Consider the following 17,708-nt stretch of genomic DNA (forward strand, 5'->3'; position numbering starts at 1 on the left):
ATAGAACTGACTGAAAGCAAAATGATAGAAACAATAGAACAAGCAATAGCAAACATTGTCATTAGAGCACAGATGTTGCAATGTAATAGACTTCAGAGGCATGTCAGGCCATTTGAACACATTAACATATTTGTTTATAACATATTTCTCATATTTAGGTCCTTTAAGCTGCGATAAGAGCTCAAATCTGTAGTCTGAATCCAGAGTCTTATCGGGTTTGAGTGGACCGTGAGTTACTACCTGTGGCACCGCAGTGATAAGGACAGGTTTACAGTCATAAGGCAAGGTGTGAACTGAAAGCAAACACCGTTACAAGACTGCCCAACCTGAATGTTCCCTTCAAAATAAAGCTAATTAACTCTCATGTATAACTTTCAAGCAAAGCAGACAATAAGCCAAGCACACAACATGTAAATGATCTGCTGAGATAGCTGAAAGCATCTGAGGGGACTTTGTTTAAACAGCACTACAGGTAGAAAAGGTCAACATGGGGCGTGGACAACTTACTTGGAGCTTTTCATATGAAAGGTGTGCCATGGTTAGACTGAAGTACTGGATTGTGACCACACCTACTTACTTACTTACTTACTTCCTTTCAAACTGGTCTCTTTCACATGCCTTCACATGTTGAACCAGAGTGTTACACATCGGCTTCACGTGCGAATGCAGGAGATAAACACCCGGAAACTGAATGGACAGGAGAAAAGGAAAGAAAGGGTGAAAGAAACCAACATTTGTTTTAGGAAACTGGCTGTCTGCACTGAGGGAAGGTGAACATGAATCCTGATCCAGGCACCGCAGGCATCTCAGAGCAGGATGAGACCAGGAATGGCTCAGACCACGCAACGGAGGAGCAACCAGAGCTGGATCCGCTCCTGCTTTGGGTCCCCAGTGGTCGACGTCTCATATCTGGATTGTTGGGTCTGAATGTGGTCCTGCTGGGAACGGCGCTGGTGGCGGGTCAGGCCTTTAACCCGCTGGGCCTGAAGCACCAGGAGCCCCAGGTGTTCCTCCTGCTGCTGATGGGATTCAGTTTGGTGTGGATGCTCTGGTACCTGCTGTGGGCCCGGAAACAGCCCGGCATCTGTCCACACAAAGACCACCATGCCGGGGGGATCACCGTAACATGTAAGGTCCTGTTTATTATCACTGGGACAGGAAAATTACAGTTATTACATCCAGCAAGAGTGATTGGAGTGTTTGGTTGGGCATGTGATGTTGTGTGGTGGAAATAAAATAATGCTTACACCAAAAACAAACCCAGAGGTGAAGAGGTGAAGCGGAGAGGCTTGACATCTTAGATAGTCTGAGTGTTACAGATACACAGCTGCTGTGTTGTGTACCAAGGTTACATGTTGTGCAAACACAACATGTAACCTTGGGCGAGGAAATTAAAAGAGACATTCCCTCTCCTCAAACAGCCAGGTGGGCAATAGTAACCACAGGCGGAGGAGGAGAATGAATAACAAAGAAGAGATGTAAGATAAACAGAGAACGAGAGAGAGAGAGAAGAACATCATGAATAAATACATCAGGAGAGTTAACATATGGCAGCAGTGGAGGCGACAGAGAGGGTGAAGTTGGTTGAAGGGGGCGGGTGTGTGTGTGTGTGTGTGTGGGGCGGGGTAGTTGTAATGTAACTACTTTCCTGAGAGAGTAGTTTGGATCAATAACTTCAAATCCTGTTTCAAAGTAGCTTCCCCACCCACTGCTAATAAGTCTTAGGGGAGCAGTGATTCATTCATGTACTTCCTCCAGCTGATTCTTCATTATCAATGTAAGTGGTTTCCCTAAAAACTTGTGGTTCTGTTATCCTGGTGATCGGCCCACCAAGCTTCATCACAGCTGAATTCTGTTTACACCACCGACAATGGGGACAAGGAGTTTAGTTTAGGTAAAATGCCACAGAAACTATAAAGATATGCACGAGATAATTGCTGGTCTTCTTCTCCTGTTCTGTTCCAGTGGTCCTCCTGCTGTTCGCTGCGTTCAGCCTGCTGCTGTTCATCTTCAGGGTGGGTTATCTGCTCAGCATGAGGGCCTGTAAGCCTCTCAGTAAGGTTCTGTCACCGTTCTTCGAAGCTCCATTTCTGGGGTTGCAGGTAATCTTCACAGAACAGTACAGAGAAAATGATCACAGCTACTTTAAACCAGAATGACTCACTGATTCCATTCATTGATGAAACAAACAAAGCACAAATACAAAGTAAATATTGTATTACTCAACTTACAAGAGCAAAGAAATACTTAGTAAATATAAATCCTGTCTGATTTTTGTTTCTTCCAATTGTTGTTGACTACATTAGTTGGCTGTCTGGGTAATATGAGGGTTGATTGAAAAGTTCTAAACCTGAAACACGGGCAGTAATATAAATCCTAATCTGTTTCCTATAATAAAATGCCTTCTATTGGAATCCTTTTCGTGGAAGGAGCTAACGTATGAAAATCAATGACAACAGTTTGAAGTTACTGTTTTCTATGCTATACGCTAAATAAACTCAGAATAGTATACAGTCGAATAACTTCTCATCACTAATACTTGAAAGGTGGCTAAGATAAAAACCAATCAAACTAAAGTGTTCAGCAACAGGAGTAGTTAAAAAGTATTCAAACACCAATGTATTTGTAAGTGATAATCATGATTTGCATGTCGTTTCCATACCAGCTGTGTGCCACACCTGCTTTCAATCTGTTCCTTTTTCTGTAGAAATCTCTGCATTTATTGTAAAAACATCCTGAGATATAAACTTCAGATTCTTATAAGTGTGTGTTTGTGAATAACAGCTTATTTCCTCTTGCAGTCATATTTGCTGTGGGCTCATTCCAAAGACTGCATTCACCGACACAAGGTCATCACAAGGTGCATGTCTATAATTAGTTTGGTATGATAATTTGTGGGTTATTGCACGTTACATGATGTATTTGCATATTATCGTATTTGTTTGCTTCGTTTGCTTTGTTGCATTTGACTTTGGTTTTATATTTCCATGTGGAATGCCATGTTAATTCAGATCTGGACTCATGTTGATTCTCTCTGCCGACCTGCTGCTGTGGCTGAACGCCGTGACCGAGGACACCATCCATCAGGAGATCGAGTTAGAGAGGGAAGGAGGGACTGAACTCAGCCACAAAAACTCAACAGAAAACATAGGTATGGGAGTGGAAGGAACAAAGCTGGGACTTCTAAGGTTTTCTGGGAATTTGGGGTTTTTATGGAAGTCTATTCATGCAGATGTTAGCCCAGAAGAAGGGTGGGACTGTGGCCAACAAGATGTATCATACATATACAGGGCTAACAGGGTTGATTGATATATTCTGAGCCATCACAAACTAAATCCCTTATCATGTTTCACTTACCTGAAGCATCACAGTATTACCCTTTGCGCCCTTCCTCGTGTAAGGCTCAGAACTTATCAATCAACCATTGTCCTTAATCAATTAGTACTAAAAATGGCACTGCACATTATCATCCATGTTTCCCTCTAGGAATGACCAATTCCACATTTTGTCAGTGCAGTGGCAGTCCGCTCTGTCTCATCTTCAGGAAAGGTTTGGAAGTTCTTTATCCTTTCAACATGGAGTACTACCTGATGGCAGGCTGCATGATTTATGTCATGTGGAAGAATGTGGGCCGTAGGATGAGTCCAGCTTCCCACCCGCACGGCGCTCAGAAGCTGAGCCTACGGATCGTTTACAAGGGCGGGGTCTTCTTCGGCCTCCTGTTTGGCGTCCTGGCCCTCGTCGCAGGAGTGACCATCTTCATCCTCTATCAGGTCTGGGTGAGCCTGCCGCAGTACCGCATCACCGCCTTCCTCGTATTTTACGGATACCACCTGGCGATCATGCCTGTCATGTCTCTGTGCTCCCTGGTTGGTCTGCTGGTCCACAGGCTAGACAGGAGAGCGCAGGAAGGGGGGCATAACCCCACCCGCAGCCTGGATGTCATCCTCCTGGTCGGGGCCGCTTTGGGTCAGTTGGCCCTGTCCTACTTCTCCCTGGTGGCGGCCCTGGCTGTGGGGACCGGCTGGCCCCTGGGGGAACTGGACTTGTCCTACTCCCTCCTCAGCCTGCTGGAACTCGTCGCCCAGAACATCTTTATCATAGAAGGACTACACAGGCACCCCAGTCTGCATGCCAAGAAGAAAGAAAGGCAGAGGAGCAGCATCTTTCTGGTAAATCCTCCTGTTTTACCTGAGGCCTGTTTGGTCAAATGACTTCCACAACTTTTAAGCGACAACTTATGCAACTCTTTATTTGTTCTCATGATTGCAGTCCAAAGTGTTAGAATGTCTCTCCACCTCCATTCTCTTCACAACCAATACTTCATTCTTCCTCCACCACTGATAACAACATTGTCCCACAGCTTAAGAAGAAGGTTGCTGTTCAGAAAGAAGACGAGGGGAAGACAGATACGTCACTGATGGAGGCTGACATGACAGCACCAACTGCAGGCCAGGAGAGCCACAGAGAGAACTCCTGGGCCAAAACAGTCATCCAAGAAATCTGTGCCTTCCTCATCCTGTCTAATATCATGGTAATGTCACGGGTTGTTCTAAAACCCATATACGAGGCTCTTCTCTGCGTGTTTACAATAAATACTTCTTCCCTCTTATAGCTGTGGATCATCCCTGCGTTTGGAGTTCACCCCCAGTTTGAGAACGGCCTGGGGAAAGAGTTCTTTGGCTTCAGCGCCTGGTTTGTCCTGGTGAACTTGGGTCAGCCGCTGGGGGTTTTCTATCGGATGCACTCTGTGGCAGCGCTGATGGAGCTGCTCACCTCTGCTTAACACTCAAGACCCAGGAAACATCTAAACACAGATTGGACTTGGAACATATTTAGCCTCATGTGCACATTGGGCAACAGAATGTATTTCCTGACCTTTTTTTCTGTCATTCTCTCTATCTAACCACGTTTCTGTCTCTTATCAGGTCATGTTGTCGTGTCTCTTTCCAGCTCATTTGTGGAAAAACTGTAAACTGTAAAAGTATAACAGCATCCTTTAGTTTAGTGTCTCGTGATGATTTTCCATCTGTAGCAACAAGATTCAAAGGTATAAAATGATATTCACACAATGTGGACAAGCTGAATTCAATAATCAGGTCAAAGAACATTTGTTTGAAACATTTTACCTGAACGACTCACACTTCTTTCTGTTCTGAAGTTTTAAGTTATCAAGAAAAATGAGACGCATGATTGTCAGCACTTGTTTGGAGTCTTCCTCTGTCATAGTTCAGGTGCGATGAAGGTAAACCCGTTGGTCTTGTCGATGAGTGTGGGAAGAGGGAGTGCAGAACGTCAGGCACACAGGGGTTCACTGCCGCTCCCTCTAAATCCTCTGGATCTCAAACAGTCTTATATCCGTGTCGTACCAGATTGGAGGATCCACATTACTATGGTAACAAGAGTCAGAGAAAAGACATTGAGTCATTGTTCAAACTCAAACCGTGACGGCAAAAAGCCTTTCTGGCAAAGCCGCTCCGAAATTGTGTTTACTCTCTCAGGCTTGCCGACCAGACAAACAACTCGATACCTGTTAGACGTACTTTGTTTGGAACACATATCTCCATTCCTAGAGCAAATAGAGCGGCACTTCAAGATCTTTGACTTACCGTAAGTAGATAACGCCCCACATGTAGGTGCGGAACCAGATGGCGGTGCCGGCGTTGGCTTGGTACTTCCTGATGAGGATGGGATGAGGGACGGGCAGGAGGCCGACTAGGGTGCCATGCTGAAGGAATTTGAGGATTTCGGACTCATCTGTCAAACCCCTGAGGAAGAAGTGACGAGTTTGTTAGCCCAACCCTGAACTCTCAACGCTCACTATCACCATAACCCTCAAATCTCTTTGTTGTAGAATTTCTTACTTGTCAATGCAAATTTTCTCCACCTGAGGAACTAATACTTGTAAGAGCCGCATGATCGTCTGAAGAGGGAGTTTTGTCTTCCATGACACCACCTGAGAACAAATACAGGAAGAAGACGCACGTCAGACTCTACCTTATATAAATAACACGGAAAAAAACAAACACGACTGAAGGAGGAAAGGTTCTAACCCAGTCTGAATTGGGGTTCCAGGATATTGACAACCCACTTCCTGCTGCTTCTGATTCGGTGTGGTAAACCTGAGGACAGAACATGAGCAGTATGAGCATCACTTTCATTCACCATCACCTCAGAGGAATGAGAGTAAGAGTGTCAGAGATCAGAGGCCTGGAGTACCTCATGGTCTCTCTCTGAGTTGGACTCTGTGTCGCTGGCTCCAGGTACGGCTTCTGCGTTGCTGTCAGGAGCCTGTACAACGTCTGAGTGTGGTAGGGTAACCATGGTGCCATCCTCACCAACCTGGGATTTCTCTGTTATCTTATCCAGACCTGAGGAACCCAACAGGACTTGATTTGTTGATTTGATAGACTCATTGATTGGACAAACCTCCGTAACCCCCTAACAAACCGTGATGTTGATCAGTAAACCTTAGTATTGTGATACCTGGCGTGGCCTCCAGGCTGGCTTTGAGCGTCCCCGGCTCAGCGGGTCCGGCTGGCTTGGATCCCTCCATGGTCTCTACAGAACTGGCCCTGGAGATCCTCGTCGCAGGCTTTTTCTTCTTCTGCAGCGCCTTCTCGATAGATGGCATGTCAGACGGAAGGTTGGCCAACTGATGGAAGATGCTCCTCTTACGGATGATGGCGTACACCAGGTTAAAGTTACCTGGGGGGAGATTTAGGGCTTTGTAGTTAAAATAGAGGGCAAAAGAGAGCTCATACAGGCACCAACCACATCTTTGTTCTCACCGTCAAACTGATACTGGATGATGTTGTTGAAGACCTCCAACAGGAAGAAGACGAGGTGGTGGTTCTGTGGCGAGGAGAAGACGAACCATTGGGAGGAGAACGCCTCCAGGAGGTGGAGCAGCTTGTTGGCCGCCACCATAGACAGACTCTTCAGGTAAGGTGAGACTGTGGGGGTGATAAGGGGATGGAGGGGGGCAGGGGGAGATGGTTTTGGTCATTTCACACACAGTAGTTCTCCTTGTTAGCCAACAGGGGGCGTTGGTGAAGTTCAGATACTCACCATTCACTATGATGGTGAGCAGGCAGTCAAAGAGGGGCTGGAGGCGCTGGTGTCCACTTGTGATGATTTTGTGGAAGATCTTAAACATGAAAAAGTATGAAAAGCTCCTTATTAATGGAAAATAATCCCTATGACAAGGTTCTAATCTATTTGAGCTCCATACCAGACAACTTACCACAATGAGTAGGTCAGCATGCGTGCCTGTGAACACAGGAATGTCCATGGGGACGCGCAGAATGAACGGTTTGTTCAGACGGACGCCAAAGTTCCTCTCTCCACTTAGCAGCAGTAGGATGAACACACAGATGTGCATGAGACCAACGAGAGCTGCGGACGGATGGAAACACAAAGCTTTGTCAGTGTTCAGTAGAATGTGTTCAGTTACATTACGCCACAAAGTAAAGACTCACACTGATCTGCCCGGGCGTCGTTCAGGTAGAAGAGGATGGGAACCAGCATGTCCAACACATCACTGCTCTTCAGGACGAAGAAGAGGAATTTCTAAAAACACACACACAAGACACATTAAGTCTGCTTCACAAACATGTTGCTGATTGATTTTGTAGTCCTTCAGAACTAAATTCTTGAGCCAATATGTCTCCACACCTTATTGAAGTCACAGAGTTTCCAGAAGAGGATCAGCAGCTCCTGGTGGAACTGGATCTTCTTGGTTGAATGAGGCAAGTACGTCTGAAGCAAGGGGTTGTTGAGCAGCTTGGTCAGGCCTTTCAGGAGGAAGCTAAAGTCCTGATGAACAGAAACATTACAAAGGTTTAAATGTCATCCTATTCAATGCTTCATATTGATTGTGTATTGAATTGTTTGTTCTACGGCACCTCCTCTCTGTGTATCCTGGAGAGATAATTCACAAAGAGGTTGTCTGGTCCAGCTGGCTACAAAAGAAGATCAGAAGAAGATCAGAAGATTTGTCATGATTACCATTAAACTCATTCCTTTCAGTCTGTTTGCCCTCTTCTTACCTCTTCCTCCATGGCTGAGGGGGATGCGGGGGAATCCAGGGTCCGCAGGCCGGACATGGTGGCCGACCTGGCTTCATGCTCCAGGGTGACGATGAGGATCTGGACCGCCTGCTCCACCAGCTGCTCCCGGTGGTCTGAGAACATCAGGTGGTTGTACGGGATCCCGTAACCAACAGGGTCATAGCCACACACCACGTTCAGGAGAGAGGTGAACAGAGGCAGGGCGTGTCTGGGAGGAGGGGGGAAGGACAGATCAAGGTCACCGCTAACACATTATGTGGGGTCTCAACAAAGAACACAAAAGTGGTGCCCATGGGAGAGGAAACATATTAGAGTCCTGCATACCTTCATCTCTACAGGAAGGATAACATTTCTTATCTTAGTTTCCTCATTCTTGGAGAAGAGTGTCTAAGGTCAGCTTGAATGTGAGGGTGTGTGTGTTTACCTGTTGTCTGTGGAAGAGAAGAAGGTGACCCAGGGATTCAGGCTTTTACACTCAGAGGAAGGTGGCAGGTACATGGTCTCAGAGAAACACGTAAGAAGCAGCTTCAGCAGCTCCGTCCTGAAAGACACGGACAGCAGGGTGACAATATGCTCAGTTTGTGAATGAAGGCCAAATTAAGTGATTTTCATTTAAACCCATCACGTTTAGCACCAAATGACTGCTGAGGGTTGATATGAACCCTTGAGACTGTTTGTTTGCTCGGGTAATATACAGATTGAGATAGAATTAAAGCATCTCTTTGGAGTTGTGAGTAACTGTTCTGAACTCACCTGTTGATATCATGGATGTAGTTGAGAGGGGGCGACTGAGCGAAGCCCACCCCAGCCTCCCAGATGTACTCACAGCTGTCCATAGACTGCATGTCCTCAGCTGCGTCCTGCACAACACACAAGACACCAAATTATCATTCATATGGCTTCATTCAGTCTGGACCAGGGCCCTGGTGTCGGGCACGCTGGCCTAAATGGAAAAGAGTCCTTGGTAATGGAATAAATTATGCTGAATGCCCATTTACAGTGATTAGTAATGTTAAGGGTTCATTTAGACTTGTGAACTGAAAGGCTGAATACACCAGAGCTCATCAGTTTGGGGCTTTTATGAGCTGACAGTGATAAGAGACCGTTATATTCACTTAATTCCTTCCCATATTTCTTCATATTTAAAGACAAAGGTCTGTCTGTTACAGTGGGACTGTGTTCACACTTCTACCACGTGGATTAGTTGAGTACTCGGCTGGCAATATCTGTATATGACACCTCAGCACAGATAACTCCAGCTATATGAATAGATCGGACTAGGTGCTACTGTTGTTCTTCATAAGAAACTGACAGCAAATGCCATCGAGAGAGAGAGAGAGAGAGAGAGAGAGAGAGACAGAGAGAGAGAGAGAGAGAGAGAGAGAGAGAGAGAGAGAGAGAGAGAGCGAGAGGGGGGTAAAATAGCCACTGGTCATTTTCCACCCTCACACATGCCTAACCGAGTGTGACAGGTTACTCAAGGAGGTTTGGGGTGTGAGTGCGGTGGTCCCTCAGGTCTAAGAACACCTTACCTTAGACACCTTTGATTAACCTTCAGTTAATAAATACTTACACACCTGGCAATACTGTCTGGCTGCTGACATTTCACCTTCACATGTTTGTGGTGTTCAACTGTTTTCTCCGCTTACTTTGCATTCATCTAGTCTCAAGTTGCTTGTTTGAAATGGCCCAACTGCAAAGTAGAGACTCCATCTAACTGACATCTTCTCCATGATAACAGCCACTGGGGCTCACTGACAGGAACCACTGACCACAATGAATACTGATGGACAAGATTTTTGCAATGAATAAAATAACCTCCTTCCTACTCCAGCTGTTTGCTCAGCAGGGTTTAGAAGTGTCCACCCTCTTCTTCTTCCTCTCAGCCCAGTTGACAAACACAGCCGAGGGCCACTCCTGTACCTCACACACACAGGGAGGCTGGAGTTACTCATTAACTGAGACAGACTGCCTCAGCAGGCTGTGTGAGGAGATAACAGAGAGAACAGGTACTGCCACAGGCCTGACTGACAGAATCAACAACACACCGGCTCAGGGGCTTTAACTCGGTACACACCAATGTTTTCCTTCTATTGTGAAGACTGAAGCAATTACACGAGTAGATCAAAATATATAATGTAACATCAGGTTATGAAGTAATGACAGCATGACCGAATAGACTTACTGGTCCGCTCTTCTTGTGGCTCTGGACGGTGAAATCTGGACAGAAAAGCAGGTCAGCTATGGCCAGCAGCAGAGACTCAGCAAGGGGCCGCGCTCCATCCTCACCTTCCTCATCCAAACTCTGCAAGAGAAACAGTCAGGTGAGAAACATACTATGGTTACAAGTTAAGTTCTAGTTCAAACCATTACAAACAAGCCATTTCACTGTCACTGCTCCACTTCTGCAGTTTACTTCTGTCTCACACTTCATTCAATACGTCCCTAATTCAACCACTGGCCAGGAAGAGGAGGAGGAGGAGGAGGAGGGGGACAATATGGGCAGTGTTTGGACTGGAGTGCCCTGTCAACCAGCAGGTAACCAGAGAACCGGCAGCAGCAGAGGGAGCAATGGGGAGGAGAGGGAATAAGGGAGAGCAGTGGACTTGTGACAGTGACCTCAACGGCATCAACAGCAGAAGCAGCAGTCTCATCTTACACTACAGCTCCTGCTCTGAGAAAATAGACAACTCTCACACACCAACATCATTTCCTACAAGGTGAAGCATCCAGTGGAGAGGATGTCTGGGAATCTGAGAGAAACCTGAAAGATCAAACTGTACAAACTCTCTGCAGGGGGATAGAATATTAACCCTAACTAACATGCCTGCTGAACTATACCAAGCACTTCAAATTCTCTGTAGGTGTAGCAGCCTTACCCCCGCTCTGCCAGCTCCTGGTACAGTGGACCAGAAGAACCCTCTCCAGTCAGCATCCTCAAAGATGTAGGGCAGGATGCGGGTCAGGAGACGGGTGCAGTTCAGGACGATCTGCCTCTCCCTGTCTGAGGGGCAGCCAGAGTCCGCGGCCTGGACCAGCTTCTCCACTGCCTGAAAACGATATTACCTTTACATACATATAGTTACAAGGCATTTTAAAATGTTGAATATACTCAAATTAAGGCAATAAATAGATTTTAATTCTCCTTTTGCTCAGTCAGGTTTTAGTTAGAGCCTGGTTGGTGTGATGGATGGGCTCAGAACTTATCAATCAAACAATGTACTGTTCTGTAACTTCTTTTTCTGCTGTTTTTAAACATTCTTTCTACAAAAGCCTGTGTGTTTGACCTTTTAATCACTCGTGTGTTTAACACTCAGAGTGTGGGAACAACAAACGCCTGCGTTCCTTTCCCCCCCGACTGTATCCAAGACACCAGTTGGGCTCAGACTGCAGACAGAGCACACACTCTTACCTCTCACAAATAAAACCCAAACAATCAGCACTTATAAACTCAGGTTACCTTGTAACAGAGGGTTGCCAGGTTTGAGGGAGATTCCTCTCGGACAGCTCGGATCTCAGCCGCTGGCACCAGAGCAAAAATGTCCTGAACCTTTGTGGCTGTGTCGGCCCAGAACTGATCCCAGAAAGCATCGTCTGTGGCTTCTACAGGCTGAGGAGGAGAGAATCTTTATGTGCATTATAGTAGTGAGACGCTCATTGACTTTCCTACATTACATTACATTACATTATGGTCATTTAGCAGACGCTTTTATCCAAAGCGACTTACAATAAGTGTGTTCAACAAGGTAGATAAAAGAACTTCAGGTCACAAGAAATCGTAAGCGCATACATAATTATTGATTCATTGATAGTTTGAGGTCTGTGTTACATGTTCTTTAACATAGTACTTGTCTCAATGTTATGCTGCTGTATTGGCCAGGAGTAATATCTTTACTTAGAATTCACAGTTCAATGCTCAGGACTTGTAATGTTAGTAGCAGCTTTACCTTCACATCGTTTCAAATAAAGACAATTTGAATAGTATCAGACATTTAGCAATCTGTGAGATATGATAATGTGCAAATGTACACATTACCCTCACTTTATCATAAGACTATATTCAGCCTAGTAACTAAAACCCCAAGCACAATGTGTGTGACAGCTTTAACAAAAACAAAAACAAGCTATAATGCCCCTGGATTCCGCTGTTTCCACCGTGAATGCACCTGCCAGTAAAAACAAAGGCTAAAAAAATCATAAATAAATGGATAAAATGTCAAATAATAGCAATAATAACAATCCCTGAGAATAAACCTACATGTTTGATCTATAACAGCTGAATTAGAGTCATCTTGGTTAATGTTTCCATGCTTTTTATCTCAGTGGACTGACATTTAGTCTACCATCTGGCACCTGAACTCGCAAACTCCACGGGATAAATCACCTGAACGCAACACAGACGCGCTCCAGATTCAGAGTAATTAAAGAGTAAATGAAGGACAAACCTGTGTTTTGGTGGTGAGCTGTATCACCGCTTTTCTAAAGTGAAGTTTGGAGTCCGCGTTTCCCATTTTCCCAGACAGGAATCAACTCCTGTTCTGTCTCTGCGTGAAGGATAATCTCCTCATCCAACTCTCACAGGCGCTCAGAATGCAAGACGCATTCATGGCCTGCAGGAAATCGTCGACGTCTACCATGTGTAGTCAAAAAAGACTAAAGCTTTTCGTCTCTTTTTCTCAAAATAATATTGGTGAAAACGTGCCTATGAAGGATTTGATTTTTCTAAATCTTCACATTCAAAGTGACATGAAACTGTTTTTGCTGCACCAGTCAAATAAAGAGGTAGAGGTGCAAAAATATCAATTATCTTTTATTTAAGAGTGATAATTGAAGAGGAGCCTCATCGAATACACATTTACAGTCGTGCCTGTTTAAACGATTTATTTATGATTTATCGATGTAATGGTGTTGTAAATCAACAATACAATTAAGGTACACGGATATGAAATAATTTATTCCGATGCTACCTTAATGCACCTTCGACCGAGCAGGATCTAAATTAAACGACTTCCGGATCCTTATGTACACATTTACAGTTGTGCATATTTATGGAAAAGTTTGTTTTTTAAGATATTGTAACCATTTAAATTTGGGGAAACTTACTTTACAACTAGTAAGTATCATTTTAAGTACTATGTTTAGATGGTTAGGTGGTATTTTACAAGTAAAGTCAGTAATATAGTCATATTTATCTTACTGAAGTTTCATTTGTTGTTGTTTTTGTTGTTAGTAAGTAAGTAAGTCAGTCAGTCAGTCAGTCAGTCAGTCAGTCAGTCAGTCAGTCAGTCAGTTAGTTAGTCAGTTAGTTAGTCCAAACCAACAAAGTCATTTAAGGGATTAAAGGATGTGGATTAAGTGTATCTGACTCATTCACCACCAAATGGGCCGGCCTGTCAAAGAGTTCCTCAGCCAATCATATCTGCCCCCTCCCTGGATATGAGGAGTCATAACAGAGCCTGAGGAAAGGGAGGCCCCATTCTCATGTATTCCACATCAGGAGAAGTCTTTCTTTATCTCAATCTCTGCAGTGAAGCAACATGATGAAGGCGGAAAGCTTTGTGGTTTTCATTTATACGCTGTCAGCGCTGTCCACAACCGAGGCTGTAAGGAGACTGCAGCTTTATTCCTTAGTCTAACACTTTCGACTTGTGCTTTTATTTACATGTGCATTTATTTGATTCCCTACAGGTACGGGTGCTTGTGAGGCGAAGAAGGCCGGCATTCTCCACATTCTCCTACAGGAGATCAGGTAAGACATTCTGTATCCATTACTGTTACTGATAATTATGTTTTCAGATCACATGAACTCAAAATTGGTGCTATTGTGAATTCCCCCAGCTATTCTTCTTCTCGCTCTCTTTTCCCTTTTTTTCTTCTTTTCTTTCTCTTTCCTTGGCAAAACATTATTTGCATTGTGTAATGTAAATGCGACATGTCTAATTTCATGTAATATTAGTCGTTTGACATTCTGTCCAGAGACTTCAGATGAAAATCTGTGAATTTCAATATTATGTTACGTAATCTGCATAGTTCCTCTTACACCCAAAATAGGAAGATTGTGCAAAAAGTCACTCAAAACCCACCTACACATTTTGGAGATCCTAACTAACATTTGATTTGTTAATAGGTGTCCTCTGCCTGAATGGAGGCACCTCTGTCCCGTCCCTGTCCAGAGGTGAACACATGTTCTGTTTGTGTCCTGATGGTTTTGGAGGGAAACACTGTGAAACAGGTAAAAAGCTGAAATCGAAACTAAGCATTTCCTATTTCCAATCAGCGGCGGGATACAAAACAAACAAACAGCTCTCTCTGTTCATGTAGCAACAAGTGCGGATTGCTACGAGGGCGTTGGACTCTACTACAGAGGCACCGTCTCTCAATCACAGAGTGGAAGACCGTGCAATGAGTGGGATCTGGACACCAGGAAGCAGTACATGTCTACAGATATCAAAGCAGGAAGACACAACTACTGCAGGTACGTTACAGTTAATCCACATATTCAGAGATACAAATCATGTTGGACAGTTGTCTTGAGGTATCATGCTAAACGAGGGATATGAGTGTGTTTGTAATACAGACATACCCTGATGTGACACATTTAAAGTGAATAATATAATGTGTTTATTACAGAAATGTGTACTTTAAACGTCGGCCATGGTGTTATGTTTGGAAGAATCTGGCGCTGGTTCAGGAATATTGTGATATTCCGCGTTGTGCCTCTGAGTCCTGTGAGTATACGGTGTCATACAATTACCGTCTTATGAAACATGTCAAGGTTCTGCCAGGGCACTAACTCAAGGACTAAATTGTGTGTGGACAAAATCAGAGTGCATATTCTTTATCACTGTCCAAAGAAGATAAACAAACAATCTCTGATCTTCAGTTCCAGCCCATCCTTTGCCCACACCTACTGTGACAGCAGCCCTGCCATTGCTCACAACCACTGTGACAGCAGCGCCTGGTAAGGTCACTTAATGATCGTCATGTTACATTTTGAATGCTCTCTGATGTCTGTTGTCATAGTGGGTTGTGTTGCCCTGCAGAGTCAACATGTGGTCGGCGCAGTAGAAAGCAGTTTCGGATTGTGGGTGGAACAATCGCCACAATCGACTCTCACCCGTGGTTTGCTGCCATATTCTGGCGCAGCAAATCTAAAGAGCAGGTTTTCCGTTGCGGAGGAACTTTGATCTTACCCTGTTGGGTCCTCACAGCCGCCCACTGCTTCCCAGAAGGGTAGGAAAACCAGATCACCCTCTGTAAGTCCAGCAGGTGATGAAGAACAAGGATGACAACAACAGGTTATGAATTTCTCTTTTAGCTCTCACACGAAAGCACGTCGTTTCACCGTCACCATGGGGAAGAACGCCCTGAATGAAACTATCCCAGACCAGGAGCAAACATTCAAGGTGGAGGAAATTTTCAACCATGAAGGCTTTGATAACAGCGAGGGGAACTTCAACAACGACATTGGTACGAGTGCATGCTCTTAGTTATGTCCTGCATCTGGTGATCACAGTAATAATCCCCTTTATTTCTAATTATGTTGTAGCCCTGGTGAAGTTAAGGAGTAAACATGGTCAGTGTGCTCAGGAAAGCCACCAAGTAAGGACCGTCTGCCTGCCTCCTCCCCATCAGACCCTCCAGGCTGATGTTCAATGTGAGATCGCTGGCTTTGGCAAAGAGAAATTTGGTGAGGAAAGCCTTCTTATGAATGTTTCAGCAGTTTTTTACGATCTCCTCGGTGGATGTCACTACAGATGCATCTCAATAAATTAGAATATGGTGGAAAAGTTCATTTATTTCAGTAATTTTGTCCCGTTCTCTTTTCAGGCTTGTGGTATAAGTCCCAGTACCTCCGAGAGGCTCGAGTGAATCTTATAGCGCAGGATGTGTGTGGACAGAGAGACTATTATGGAAGCTTGATCACAGATAACATGTTTTGTGCCGGCAGTCCTGACTGGAGTCAAGATGCCTGCGAGGTATGCAAGCAGCAGGTCACAGCTTGATCAGGCTCGGATGGCTTTGACAAATATGTTTGTAGATTTGCTCTAAATCTCCTCCTTCTGTTTCCCACAGAGTGACTCGGGAGGCCCTCTGGTGTCTGAGCTGGATAACAGGCTCTACCTTTTCGGTATAGTGAGCTGGGGAGACGGATGTGCGCAGGAATTCCGTCCTGGCGTGTACACTAAAGTGACAAACTACTATCCATGGATCGAAGAGAAAACGGGCCTGTCCTTGCTTCCTCAAAACTACTGAATGAATAATCAACCACATGTGTCACTGATTCCATTCAAATCGGTGTTATTTCATTTCCCTCTTTGCCATAAGCTATTTTTATAAGTTGTGTGTATTTTAATGAATCCTGTGTCAGTATTTTTCTAATTTCACATCAGTATAAATAACTTGTGGAAGCTCATAGCACAAGAGTATAGTGGGTGTTGCCTTGCTGATGCTGCACATGGTTATTGTACAATACTTCCTCCTGCCATTGATGATTCATCGAATCCTGTGGGTCAGATACTAAAGTTGTGTGGTTCGAGGTATTTTTGCACTTAAATGTCTGTTTTTTTAAACAAACATTTTCTGAATTATCCAAGGTTATTTATTTATTACGCGGTACTCAAAAAGCTAAAAGAAATAACTGTGAAGGGGGCATTTCAAGTATGTAGGGATCATTATCAACCTTCCAAAAGGATTTGGAACATTCAAGTACAAGCTGATGAACAACCAGGTCACAGGCTTGTCTCACATCAATGAAACCACTTCATCAGCTCTACAATCAAACTGTAAGTGCTCGACAAAAGTGCATCATCACCTGCAACATCGTAAAGAAACACAACCTGCTGAGCTTTGATAGCTTCCTCTGCTTTGCTGTAGAAGATTACTCATGACCTTGAACCTCCCACTTCTTCTGCAGTCCATCCTATCCAGTGGTTCTCAAACTTTTTCTTTCGTGCCGCCAAAGAAAAGTTTGAGAACCACTGATCCTATCTGACAAGGCCAACACAAGGTCAACCAGAGCATCCACCATTCAGTCTAGTTCAGGTCCACTTACTTTGGCTTCTCCAGTCTTCTCACTTCAAGCTTCTGGAGCATTAAAGTAGTCGTAGTAAACTCTGGTGTAGTGATTTGCAGTGCCTAAGACAAACACATGAATAATAATAGACAGAAGTGGTGTAATATGACTAAAGGATGACACCAAACCAGAAATACTCCTAAAATAGCATCTGTGACAGATAGACACTTTCTGCAGCTGTTGGCAGAGAGACTCGGGAAACTAAGGAAGCATATTTCTGACTCACGTTTCTGTAAACTATTTGACCTTTTTTTTGATGAACCACAGTTGTGTCTCATTTTGTATAGAGGCGCCTGTTCCTTAACTGAGTCAGAGTCTGAGTTTGGATCATGAATTGGATCTCAATGTTGGTAATTTGGTCTTATTCACTGTGAAATGTCTCAAATGAATAAATGAATTCCTCCATGCACTGGTTGCACGTACTTCCTTCCACCAGAAGAGGACGTCTGGTCCTAAGGTTTGCACAAGTAAACAAAGCAAACACACAACAAGCACAGAGCCTGGATGAGGAGCTTTTTGAAGAAGAAGGTGATGTTAAAATGATAGTATTGGATGATAGT

General features: G+C 44.3%; 3 protein-coding genes across 3 annotated transcripts; 2 read left to right on the plus strand and 1 right to left on the minus strand.

Annotated features, from left to right (window-relative positions):
• The first annotated feature begins 591 nt into the window (after nt 1–591).
• Nucleotides 592–4,786, plus strand: LOC143002202 (proton channel OTOP3-like). Its single transcript, XM_076152185.1, has 7 exons — nt 592–1,128; nt 1,966–2,102; nt 2,802–2,860; nt 3,012–3,151; nt 3,487–4,172; nt 4,364–4,534; nt 4,616–4,786. The coding sequence occupies exons 1-7, from the start codon at nt 777–779 to the stop codon at nt 4,784–4,786; spliced, it is 1,716 nt and encodes a 571-aa protein (XP_076008300.1). The 5' UTR covers nt 592–776.
• Nucleotides 4,787–5,110: 324 nt separating this feature from the next.
• Nucleotides 5,111–12,657, minus strand: hid1b (HID1 domain containing b). Its single transcript, XM_076152184.1, has 19 exons — nt 12,518–12,657; nt 11,533–11,682; nt 10,952–11,122; nt 10,258–10,377; nt 8,826–8,932; nt 8,497–8,613; nt 8,052–8,280; nt 7,908–7,964; nt 7,678–7,818; nt 7,482–7,572; nt 7,247–7,398; nt 7,072–7,150; nt 6,792–6,956; nt 6,487–6,708; nt 6,220–6,371; nt 6,054–6,122; nt 5,865–5,956; nt 5,610–5,768; nt 5,111–5,390 (listed from the first exon to the last, which is right to left on the minus strand). The coding sequence occupies exons 1-19, from the start codon at nt 12,581–12,583 to the stop codon at nt 5,327–5,329; spliced, it is 2,403 nt and encodes an 800-aa protein (XP_076008299.1). The 5' UTR covers nt 12,584–12,657; the 3' UTR covers nt 5,111–5,326.
• Nucleotides 12,658–13,552: 895 nt separating this feature from the next.
• Nucleotides 13,553–16,663, plus strand: plaub (plasminogen activator, urokinase b). The gene is made up of 11 exons (XM_076152326.1): nt 13,553–13,675; nt 13,761–13,821; nt 14,200–14,304; nt 14,394–14,547; nt 14,703–14,800; nt 14,956–15,033; nt 15,116–15,305; nt 15,391–15,542; nt 15,622–15,762; nt 15,903–16,051; nt 16,149–16,663. The coding sequence occupies exons 1-11, from the start codon at nt 13,610–13,612 to the stop codon at nt 16,326–16,328; spliced, it is 1,374 nt and encodes a 457-aa protein (XP_076008441.1). The 5' UTR covers nt 13,553–13,609; the 3' UTR covers nt 16,329–16,663.
• Nucleotides 16,664–17,708: the final 1,045 nt, after the last annotated feature.

This window comes from Genypterus blacodes, unplaced genomic scaffold (genome assembly GCF_046128005.1).
Source record: "Genypterus blacodes isolate CSIRO-AG114 ecotype Tasmania unplaced genomic scaffold, CSIRO-AGI_Gbla_v1 ptg000055l_1, whole genome shotgun sequence".
Taxonomy (NCBI): Eukaryota; Metazoa; Chordata; class Actinopteri; order Ophidiiformes; family Ophidiidae; genus Genypterus; species Genypterus blacodes.

What these genes read in the sequence shown, in the direction of transcription:
- LOC143002202 (XM_076152185.1), top strand. Translation starts at nt 777, where the DNA reads ATGAATCCTGATCCAGGCACCGCAGGCATCTCAGAGCAGGATGAGACC. An exon ending in CGACACAAGGTCATCACAAG is followed by an intron (nt 2,861 to 3,011) that starts GTGCATGTCTAT and finishes ATGTTAATTCAG; the next exon opens with ATCTGGACTCATGTTGATTC. An exon ending in AAACTCAACAGAAAACATAG is followed by an intron (nt 3,152 to 3,486) that starts GTATGGGAGTGG and finishes GTTTCCCTCTAG; the next exon opens with GAATGACCAATTCCACATTT.
- hid1b (XM_076152184.1), bottom strand. Translation starts at nt 12,583, where the DNA reads ATGGGAAACGCGGACTCCAAACTTCACTTTAGAAAAGCGGTGATACAG. An exon ending in CCAGGATACACAGAGAGGAG is followed by an intron (nt 7,819 to 7,907) that starts GTGCCGTAGAAC and finishes TCTGTTCATCAG; the next exon opens with GACTTTAGCTTCCTCCTGAA. An exon ending in CATCCAGTATCAGTTTGACG is followed by an intron (nt 6,709 to 6,791) that starts GTGAGAACAAAG and finishes ATCTCCCCCCAG; the next exon opens with GTAACTTTAACCTGGTGTAC.
- plaub (XM_076152326.1), top strand. Translation starts at nt 13,610, where the DNA reads ATGATGAAGGCGGAAAGCTTTGTGGTTTTCATTTATACGCTGTCAGCG. An exon ending in GCCCACTGCTTCCCAGAAGG is followed by an intron (nt 15,306 to 15,390) that starts GTAGGAAAACCA and finishes TTTCTCTTTTAG; the next exon opens with CTCTCACACGAAAGCACGTC. An exon ending in CTTTGGCAAAGAGAAATTTG is followed by an intron (nt 15,763 to 15,902) that starts GTGAGGAAAGCC and finishes TTCTCTTTTCAG; the next exon opens with GCTTGTGGTATAAGTCCCAG.